Here is a 12,156-nt window from a genome sequence, read left to right on the forward strand (position 1 = left end):
ACAGTCTAAGTGAAAAAATGAGCTGCAATACCAAACTAATTCAAATGAGCTCGCGAGTGATGGAGAAACGAGCTGGAATATCAAACTAACAGCTAGAACGAATCTAAAATGTGAATCAAACTAAGTTGGAATCCGAAACAGAGCAACTTGCTTTGGATTTCTATCACAACATCAAATATTTACATTAAATGAAATTTTTTCAGTTTGTACTTGTAGTATGTCTCAAGCTCATAGCTCACCTCATACTCATTGAAATTATCAATGTCATATGTCGTTGGAAACCTAGCTCGGTCTCCACGTTTCATCATAGAACACTGAACTGAAATTTATTCGTTAACTTGGGCTAAATAGCTCCATGACAATACATAATGCAGCAAGGTTACCACACAATTCCAGGTTCGTCACTTGTTAGTATAAAATTCATATATGATTCATTTTTTATCCAAAACAAGTTATGTATATTGGAAATGAAAGATAAATCATTTTTCTACATTTCATGTTCTCAAAGATTCGCCAAATAAAAAACTATCATGCGTGAATCCGTGTGCAAGAACATGCATGACATTCGGGTGTTCTGTTTTCCGCATATTAGAGCATTTCTCATGGAAAATTCATATGAATTTCATTTCACATACAAATGATCTATAACAGGTAGAAAATCAAACAAAACTCAATTATCTACAAGTTTTATTTGAACCTCAACTTCGAGTTATGTTCTGATCTGTCATGCCTCGATACCCAAAACTAGTCTTGCTTCTCTTCCTCGATTTTCTCTTCTGACTTATTTAGAGAGGTTAAAGTAAGAGGTGAGTGATATGGTCATCATTTAGTAAGTGGGGGCAGTTCGAACAAATACATAACATACATGATTTTGGAAAAGCAACATATCATGTATAACATAGTTCGTATAACATATATCATGAGCATAAACATAACATTAAATTGGCCTAGGTACTTGTTGGGTGCAATAATTGTTCCTGCTTGATAGAGCGATCGAACTGTGGCGCTTGAACTGTTGTGCGGTTTAAAAGATTTGAGTTGCACCATTATCACCAGCTATAGCTTTTGGTAAAGCGGTAAGCATTCGGTCCTACAATTGGTATCAGAGCCAAGGTCACATGTTCGATTTCCATTGATTGCAAGTAGTGCAATTATTGGGAGAGATATTGTTGGGTGCAATAATTGTTCCTGCTTGGTAGAGCGATCGAACCGTGGTGCTTGAACTGCTGTGCGGTTTAAAATATTTGAGTTGCACCATTATCATCAGCTATAGCTTTTGGTAAAGCGGTAAACATTCGGTCCTACAGTACTGAGATTTCTATACTTTACAATGTTTACAGATATCAATTTCTAAATTTTACTCCTCTAAGGGGGCGAGACCATGTAACGGTTACAAATTCACTATGTAAATACATAAACTTATCATATATTGAGATTCGAACCCATATCCAATGGAATTCTAACAGTGCCAAAACATTAGATATCGTATCACAAGAAGGGGAAGAAGACTAATAATAATTCTCGATTGAAAATTTCAAAAACGAACTAAGCCATAAAATAAATTTATAGTTTCAAAACAAGTCCACTTACTTCAAACTTGAAAAAAAATGTGTAGATGGATGGCTGGGTTCGAAATCCTTGAAGAACCACTGCAGATATTCAGACAGCATCCGGGCAACAGTTTGATGCTTGGCAGAACTTTGAATCAAAAATTTGACAAGACTTGGGAAGAGAATTTCGAAATATAGAGTAAAATTTAGGTGTGATTTTCAAGAATGTGGGTTTGGGTATTTCCAGATGTTCCCACCATACTTGTTGCCAATTTCGAAAACTTGGTCCCCAAGTTTATATAATTTTTGAAATTTATATCGGACTGTGTGGCTGAATGTAGATAGATTTCTTGTACATGTTTATGATGTAATTAGACTCCATTGAATTTAGTAACTTCTTTGTTGGGTAAAAGTTACTTTGAATGTATTATTTTCTTCCAAATTTGATTGATACTTTATCCCTAAATTTCGAAATTCTTGAATATATTGCATTGAATTTCAAATTTAATATATTTATTGTCTTGAAAATTCTGAATATCATGTATTATTTAATATTTTTGAATTTATTATCACAATAATACCAAAATTTCGAAAATACAATCTTATACATGTCTTTAATTAAATAAATAATTACATACCCACAAATCGGGTTCTCACACGATCAATTCCAGATTTCAAAAGATTAGTATGACAGTGCACATACTTGCACGACGATTTCAGCACATGCCAGGCGTATCTCTTTTGGTTTCATATCAAATGACATGATTCTAGCACAAATTCTAAGCCAATAACAAAGATAAATTTTCATTCAGAGTGTGTCTTCAAAATTAGAAAGCATAATTCTCAGTCACGAATATTCTAGACTCTTTGTTCACTGGATTACACAGAATTTGTGAAGACCCGAATCAATTCAGTCTTGCAATATTTCATGCATTTCGAATAAATGTCCAGAATGTGCTCTCTCCATTTAATCACCATTATTCTAAATTGAATTGGCCAAATTGTAACAATACAATAAAAGATGATTAAAGACCATTTGACCCATTGTTCAGCAGCAGCATTATAACAGGGAAAAAAATAGAAGCATGCAGCCTTCAAATTCGAAAATGTAAATGGGACACATGCAGCTGGTTTGGAGGATTCGTAACAGCTGATTTAACGTCCATTGACACACATTATTGAGTGGTAATAGCTGCTTATTCAACTGATCATTTTCACCTATAAATAGTGGCCAAAGGCTGAGGGGAAACACAACCAAAGCATCACCAAAACCCTGCAATTTCCGAGCATCAAAGTATGTTATATTTCAAACGAGAAGTGCTACATGAACTTATATTAGACTGGGTTGTTGAATGTACATATTTTCTTAACATTTCTCCATCTCAATCCATTCTACAACTTAATAAATTAATTATACTATTATAATTCGTCGACTCTAAGTGCAATCTTTAATTTTAATACTCTTGTAATTATATTTGTGAGTTCATGCATGCAAAAAAAAAAAAAGTAAACAAAATAACCAAGGTAAAACTTAATAACATGAAAAATACACATAATTATTATTTTTTATGACAATAAAACACACACGTACGATAAATCTTGTAATATGAATATATTTATATAAAACAGCTACGCCCATCTCCCATATCAGCACGAACCATTGGCGCACATAATAAATTTATCTTCACGCTCCTTTGAGACAGTAAAATATGAATTGAGCGGTATTTTGATTACGAAAAAGCAAGGAAAACCGCTTGAACCAAAACTCGAACTATTCCTAAGAAACAAGAATGATTTACCGGGCTCTAGATTAATGTTGAGGAAATTTTTTTATAGAAACACAGAGAAAAACGATTAAGAAATGAGAGAGACGAGAAAATATTTTAGAGAAATTATATTAAGTAGGGTTGTGAAGCAACCTAACGAGAAATTAATGGCGGGCAAAATTCATTGTGAGGAAGAAGAATGTTGGGTCCGATAACTGTTTTTGTTGGTTTATAACAATCGAAACGTGGTACTTGAACTGCATTAATGTTTAAAATATTTGAGTTGCACCGTTACCACCAGCTATATTTATGGTAAAACGACAAGCATTTATCGAAGTCAATGTCACGAATTCGATTCGCATTGATGACAAGAAGTACAATTATTGGTAGAGAAATTGTTTGGTTCAATAATTGTTTCTGCTGGTTATTACAATCGAAACATGATGTTCGATCTGTTGTAATGTTTAAAAGATTTAAGTTACACCGTAACCACTAACTATAGTTTTTGGCAAAATGATAAATATTTGATCTAATAAAGGAGGAAAATGTTTAAAGAAAATATTTAAAACTTGCATAAATAAAATTCTACTTTGATAAAATAATAATAATAATAATAACAACGACTTTATATGAGGCCAAATTTGATAATGGCATTTTAGGCGAGGCCGGTTAAAACAATGTCTTATCACTATTATAAGGCCATCATTGGTTGGCTGAAATTGAATAAGGCAAAAATGAAAGAGAATCAAATTTGGATTAATTGTATGTTTATTTGATTCATATGATTTATATAAAAAGATAAGAGAAAGGAATGGAATTGAATTATTTGATAACTAAATCACAATTTAATTTTAAAATTAAAATAATAGTTATTTTGAAAGTTTATTATTAGTATTATTATTCTGGCTACTGTTAAACGATAATTATTATTAATATTTTATTTATTATTATATTTTTTGTGACAAAAAATATAATAATAAATAAAATATTAATAATAATTATCGAAAAAAATTATAATCTAATAATAGTACGTGCCATCAAGTATGCGAGGTAAATCATATGAATATATTTATTTATATATATATAATATATATAATTTCTTTGAGATGTTATTTATTTAAAACAAAAAAACAAAAACAAAAACAAAAGGTTCTACATGTTAGAGTAAGGTGCCCGAAAAATCAACTGTGGGCTCCAATTTTATTGACTATAATGTAAAACAATTTTTATTTTAATAATATTTTTCGATTTTATTCTATTATGACATTATACTTTATATGTATACCCATGCAAACTACATAAATAAAGTCCTTGAATATACAATAGGTACCGTGAAGTTTGCGTCACAACGTAAGATCATTAAACTCATTAGGAAGTGTACCATATATTCTAAACAGGTTCCTAGTCGATTCAGCCGCCTAAAACAAGGATAAAGGTCGCTCGAGCTCGAGACTATCATCTGTGATGTAAACGACATATTTCATTGGCAAGGACATGGAGATGTTCATTCTCACAGATAAGTGATCATATGATGATGCACTGAACAACCCTCCATCAGACTGTCCAAGTGGTTCTCAATTATCGAGTGGAATAGTCCGCGGTTATAGTTGTATACTATTAGTCATTTGACCCGGGACAATGTAGAAGTTATACGTACTAGCATGCACTTTAATTCGTTTACCGACTCCATTGAGGATCATCAGGTGGTGAGGTTGGGTTTTAGTTTCGAAATACGTAGGAGCAAATGCATTGTAGTCGGGGATTCACCGTTCGCCTACGGGTGAAGATATTCTATGTGATCTGATGAGTTAATAGTGCAAGGAGTCTCTGGCCAGAGCAAGAAATGTGTTTATGGAAAGGTGTTTTCCTAGTTGCACATACCATGACACTATTAGTACTCAAAGATAAATCGCACCGTTGTCGAATTTATATACAACTCTCGATATACCAATGATTACATATACGACCGGGATATATATGTTGAAGGGGCCGTACTATACGCTAACCATGACTAAATGTTCTTGCAGGCATTATCAGTGATACCTAGGGGATCATGAGGCGATGCTACTAGACGCTCTTATCATGATCCGATCGGTGCAATCAGAAATGAATTCTGACATTCTTGATCAAGGTGTTGATGAAAAGAATGGGGTTAACTATGGTAAACCCGAATAAGAATAAATGTTATTTTGAATCACATGAAAATGTGAACCCACTGCTAGTTGTATCCCTGAACCATTGAAGATCACACAAATATCCGATTCTGTGTTCCCGTTGAAATAGTCAAATTTTAAGGAGTTGAAATTTGGCGGCTATAGTTTGATAGAGATTAAACATGAAGCTTATAAAGGAGTTTATGAGCTGATTCCATAAGATTGAAGAAATGAAAGTTTGCATGATTGCTAAATAAGGAAGGAGAGTGGAACTGTCTGTTTTGTGAAGGAGTTCACTAAAACTGGCAGCTGCCAAATATGATAATTGTCATATATATTAAGTTCTAAAATTGGTAAATGAAAATTTTGATCTTCTAAATTTTCGATTTTCATTATATAAACAAGATTTGTGTCCTTGATATATCGGCGATCTCGGATCGTCGATCGATGATATAATGATTTCGAAATCATTTATTTAGTGAATTGAGAATTTACTAATTAAATTATTGTGCTAGTAGTGGTGACTGCTAACATATACAAATTCCCATAAATATTCTAGAGGAGTCTAGAATTAAATTAACCAAGGAGTTAGTTTATAACTTAAATAATTGTTATTAATTTAATATACATATACATGTTATATTTTATATGGTGATATAAATATGTGTATATGATATTATTATATCATATATTATTAGAGGTTAATAAATACATTATATATTTATTATATGAGAGATTAAATATAATGAAATTATTAGAGTCTTTGTGGGAGGGAGATGAACTTCTAATTAGATTAGGAGTCTCGCTCTATATATACACTACTAGGACTCATAATACATGACCAATTATTTTGTACACAAAATTTTGCACACAAAATTCTCCCCTCCTCTTCCATAAAGTCTCAACGCACAAATCGCTTGCGATTTCTAGTGCAATCCAAGCGAGGAACAAAGTCTTCGATCGTTGACCTAATTAGATAATAAAGTTTGAAGAACCATTCGTAGGGATATATAAGAAGAGCTATATCCGCGTAAAAACCGGAATAGTTTGGTGTCCAGCGTTTGATATGCAAATGTATAATTCTTAGAACACCCTTTGAATGTTTTCGAACACACGACGCTCAAGAAAAAAATTTTAAACTTCCGCTGAATCTTGGGTACGAGAACACGATGTCCCAACACTACATTTGTTTCAATTTTAAAATGAAAATTTGATATATAATTATAAGATGGATAAGTTTGAGAAATCAACCAAAAGCCAAACTTGGGCACCATTAAAAAGGACAATGAACTAGGAAACTTCCCCAAACGACAACAAACTAACAGCAGAAAAACGTGACATTGTACAAGAAGAATGTGGCGAACATGAAATGTTCTTGTCCCGACTCATCGAATATGCGCGATTAATTGTAAAACCAAGCATAGAGCAATCAGAACAAGACACAATAAGACATGCACAGAAAGTTGAGTCAAATCGCATCGAGAAAGCAAATATTTTCTTGCTTTAAAGAATATTTCTTAGGAAACAAAGCACATTTTTTGTCCCTTTTTTACTCGTAATATAGAGAATATCAGATTACAAAATACAAATACGAGGCATTGTTCCATATTTACTTAGTTTGAGTTCAAGAAATAAAGATGTAAATGCATTGGAAGCTGCATAAATTCCCTCAAATTGGACAAATCCCAACAAGAGTTGCATTCCAGGAATATTGAGGTTGAGACTTACTGAACTATTGCGTTATTGCTAATCTCGCTTCTGTTTTTTTTGGCATAATCTTGGATAACAGCCTCATCTGTTGCAGTATACTTCATTCGTCGCAAGAACAATGTCGAGTAACGTACAAAAGGTTGTAGTAATTCAGGACGCGTCAAGGGAACTTAGTACAGTAAAAAATGTTCTGCACGGCTTGGAACTTAAGTGTGGTGACAGAGTCATTCTTCTTGGAATAATTGAGGCTTTTAGAGACGACTCGATATTTCATCCTATGTTCTGTGGAAAATTACTGAGTAAAGATTTCGTACTTGTGGTGAAAAAAGGATTTGATTCTTGGATTCATATTTTAGCATTCTACGTAACTAATATTTTTCATATTCTTGTGCAGAAAATAAAACTCGGTTGCATTCGAGTGCAACAATAAATAAGCACAAAGAGGACATCGGAGAAGAAATTCAGAAGAAATTTGATCAGTATATTAGCTGCGACGAGCATAAACAGATACTTAGAATGGCCAAATCGTTACAGGTGATTGACGGTCTAGTTTATTTTTTTGTCTTGACTATTTGAAAAATAACAAAATATTTATACATGGCAACATCCTGACTAAATTCTTGAATCTGCCACAAATAGATAGAGTTCGAGATAAAGGTGGTAGCGGGCTTGCTGAAAGAGATTGCTGTAGAATATGTCAAGAGTGTTCAGGCAACACATGTGATTCTTCACAGGTTTCTATCCATCATTCTTTTGAACTTGATCGAATCGAACTTGAGAAAGATTGGACCTAAAATCCATTAGATGATTTCTGAACCTGTCAATTCCAGGAAAGTTAAGAAAGAATGGAATTACTTTGTGAAAAACCTGTCTTGTGGAATCTCTAAGATGAAATCTAATGGCAATATTAAAGTTATCAGAGAGCCTCAAGAAAACGAAGCTAGCGCGTTGCCCCCAGGCCTAGTGCTGGAGTCGACCTCAAATCCGGAATCCAGTAAGTGGTTATGGCCTCAGCTTTTCATGCATAAAATTATGGTTATTCGTTTTGGTTCGAAGTCTAACAGACGGGGAAAAACGATCACCAGGGAGCCTCTGTTCGTTTTGTGTGAACCGAAACCCTTTGAATGGAATAAATAAACGGTTCACTTACGCAGAGTTGCAGCTCGCAACTAATGGATTTTGCACTGAAAATTTGTTGTCCGACCATGGACGGAAAATCTATCTAGGATTGTTGAATGATCAGAGCAAAGTTTTGATCTGGGAGCACCCTTCAGCAACAATTAAAGATGCTGAGTTTAATACAGAGGTTCGGACTCTCCAAGATATCCGACACGAAAACGTGACTTTGTTCCTGGGATTGTGTACAGAAGGGCGCCAGAGGTTTCTGGTTTACGAGTTTGTTTGCAATGGTTCTCTCAACAGGCATCTATCGGGTGAATGGAAGAACCCTTACTTTTTCTAATTCATTGAACTATATGATTTTGGGAGCTTATTAGTATATGGTTTTTTGTGCAGAAAAAAGTAAGAGATTTACATGGGAAAGAAGACTAGATATTGCCCTTGGAGCAGCAAAAGGTTTAGAAGCTTTGAACAGAGCAAGAATTTATGGAAGCATGAGGCCTAGTAACATCCTCGTTACTCATGATTTTCAACCACTGGTAAACATAAATTCGTATAAAAATATTATTATCACACAGAAATGCAAATGAGTAATAAAAAGACAGAGTATCTACTGTTATATTTGTAGTTGGTGATGACAGTATAATTCGAATATTTTACACTGCACAACACCTTGGACAAACATATTTTGATCATCATACACAAAAGCAGATAAGCAACTATCGACGGAGGAGGAGGCTGCTGTTGCACCCCAACAGTTATAACTATTATTTATTTCAGGATGAATGCACCTCTTATAAGGCCATTGATCGTTTGATATATATATCAGATTTCCTACTACGGACTCGCCATAAACCAATATGAAGCCCTGGGCCAGTCTTCTGAGACGACGGTGTTAAAGACTTTCGAATACCTGGCACCAGAATTTCAAGAAACCGGGATAGACTTGAGTAAAGCTGATGTATTTTCTTTCGGTGTTGTTCTTTTGGAGCTGATAACCGGTAGAAAGACTATTGAAGATACTGATGGGCAAACTTTCTTGAGATGGGTAATGAATATGGGATTTTATTTGAATATCATCATGCAAAATCTTTATTCTAAGACCTATTTATACCCAAAAAAAAAGAAGAAAAGAATGGATGGATGGATGGAAGCAAGGAAGGAAGGAAGGAAGGACTAACTAACATATGGAAATTATTTATTTTAATTTAGGCTAGACCGTTGGTAAGGAAAAAGAAATACATGGAACTGATTGATCCAATCCTGCAAGATTCTGTGGATCTTTACCAGCTATATTGGATAATTCGTGTGGCCGAAAAATGTCTAAATTGGGATCCCAAGAGCAGATACTCGATAAAGAAGGTAAGAAATTAGTCTCAGTTGTAATGAACAAAAACTATCATGACAAGAAAATTTTTACAAATGCTTTAGCTGGTTACCTTCTTGACTGATCATGCTCTCATTACAGGTAGTGATGGCTCTAAGAGACGTTATTAATCGCTGTAGCGTCGAAGATTTCTCCCCAACTGAATCTGAACTAATGGCATGGTAGTCGAACCAGAAAAATATGTTTTTCGATTCGGACCATATGTATTCGAAGCTATTGTTCTGAGATTGGTCATATATAGATTTTTTTGATCTGGTATTGTTTGCGCAACGGATAATTGATTATCATTATTGATGATTATGAATTGTGGGCATCACCTTTTTTTATAGTTAAATGGTGATTTAAATTTCATGATTCCTCTTGGCCAAGTGCATCCAGAATTTCAATTTAGGACAAGATTTCGAGTTCAAATAGAAGAAAGTAACAGGATTTAGAAAGAAATCAAACACTTGCTAAACGAGTGGCGCGTGATGAATGAGCCATGCATGCTCGAATAGGGCTCGACTCGAGTTCGACCCGACAAAAGCTTTGTGTCGGTATTATTGTCTGAGAACTCATTTGTTGTTAGGAATTAGGACTCCCAATGGGGTCGAGCTAGCCCATGCTCGATTTGCCCGACCCGACAAGAAAATAAATTGGGCTAAACTTATTAAATAATCTAGAGCTCATTTGAATTCGGTTTGAATTAAAGTATGAGTCAAAATTTTGGTTAGTCACATATATATTTTCTTAAATTTGGGAAAGCCCAAGTTCAACTTTCGTGGCAGCAGCTTTGTGGGCTAAACTTAGATTTAAAAATATCAAGAATTTGTATCATAGAATGAGATCGTCGTTAGCCAAAATTTGATCAATATATCATATAATTGATACTCTTGGATTATATTATTATTTTTAGGATCAAATTCCTCATATCAAGTCCATTAATAATTACGAATTTGAAATTGGATACTCAAGATAAAAATACGATTTGATTATGCATCCAGATTGTAATTGAGCATGACTGGTCTAACTTTATCGTCTCACGAGTCAATTTTATGAGACATATTTCTTATTCAAATCATGAAAAATATTATTTTTCACTCTAAATATGGATCGGATCGACCTGCCTTAACAATCAAAAAGTCGCGAGATTCTTTGAATGTTAAGATTTTTTGAAACAACATTACGTCATTAAGTACATCAATTTGGAATATAAGATGAGTGGGAGCACGTTATGTCACGTAATTAATTTTACTTCAAATATTTGATCAATGAAAAATAATATTTTTTTTGTTTTGAGTTGGACAAGGATTATAAACTTAGAACGTTGATATCAGATAGGTCAATAACTTTTATTTAAGCAAATGTTTTTTTAAGTGGAAAATATGTCAATAACTTTTATTTAAGCAAATGTGTTTTTTTAAGTAGAAAATACAAAATTTTAAGGGAAAAGGCAGTATATATATCCACACCCAAACATAAATTTTCATTCATTCTCCGTCAGATCTTAAAAAAAAATGTTTCTACACTATTTGGACCCACATGTTTTTCTCGGATAAAAATTGATAAAAAAAATTAAAAATATGATATTTGAGTATCAATTATTTCAAATCTGGTACTAATATATGATTAATGTGTATTCAAAGCGTGTATAACATGTACCGCTATTAATGACACATTTGTATTCAAATGAAAATCGGCAAAAAATATTTAAAATATTATATTAATATATGATATTTGAGTATCAATTGTTTCAGATCTTGTTGAGTTATCAAACATGTAAAATCCAGGATTTTAGATTTTATCATGATAATATTTTGTACCAAGATTTGCGAGATTTTCGGAATTTGTGATGTGGCATTTTTTGGAACTCAAGAATTTAAATAATATCGTGTATATTTTTTTCGGAATTTGAGATATGCAGAATTTTACCGGATATAGATCTAAGATTTGATATACCTGGATAAAGATTTAAGCAAGAAGATAACCCAATCTTGGAACTAAAAATCTTGAGGATTTTATCATGGGATTTTCGAAAATAATATTGAAAGAATATTAGGGAATTTTCGAAAATCATAGATAAAGGGAAAAGTTTACACGATAAATGCAGCTTGGGAAAGATTTAACTACCAGGATTTTAGGAAAATAATCAAAATCTTATTTGGGAAAAATACTACTAAATTTCGGGTTTAAGTCAGCAAATTTGTGGGATTTAAGAAATATAATTTTTATTATTTTAGGAAATAAAAAGTCTACCGAATATTGGGAATTAGACACAAAAGTTGAAATTTTGCAGGATGGGCAAAGCATAAATTTCGAAATTTATCCTTGGGATACATACATGAATTTCGAAATTTAGGTCTAGGATAAAGAATAAAATTTAGATTTGATCACGATTTTGGATTGAGATTTGATTCAAGTTTAAACGCGCGGATGACATCTATCGAGATAGCAGCCAACCCCTATAAATAGGAGGGCCTATAACTCGAAAA

General features: G+C 33.2%; 1 protein-coding gene across 1 annotated transcript; it reads left to right on the forward strand.

Moving 5' to 3' along the window:
- The first annotated feature begins 6,645 nt into the window (after positions 1–6,645).
- Positions 6,646–10,029, forward strand: LOC142537378 (putative serine/threonine-protein kinase PBL7). Its single transcript, XM_075642914.1, has 10 exons — positions 6,646–7,185; positions 7,274–7,478; positions 7,574–7,713; positions 7,819–7,913; positions 8,010–8,173; positions 8,265–8,612; positions 8,695–8,837; positions 9,128–9,346; positions 9,511–9,660; positions 9,767–10,029. The coding sequence occupies exons 2-10, from the start codon at positions 7,298–7,300 to the stop codon at positions 9,848–9,850; spliced, it is 1,524 nt and encodes a 507-aa protein (XP_075499029.1). The 5' UTR covers positions 6,646–7,185; positions 7,274–7,297; the 3' UTR covers positions 9,851–10,029.
- Positions 10,030–12,156: the final 2,127 nt, after the last annotated feature.

This window comes from Primulina tabacum, chromosome 2 (assembly GCF_025594145.1).
Source record: "Primulina tabacum isolate GXHZ01 chromosome 2, ASM2559414v2, whole genome shotgun sequence".
Taxonomy (NCBI): Eukaryota; Viridiplantae; Streptophyta; class Magnoliopsida; order Lamiales; family Gesneriaceae; genus Primulina; species Primulina tabacum.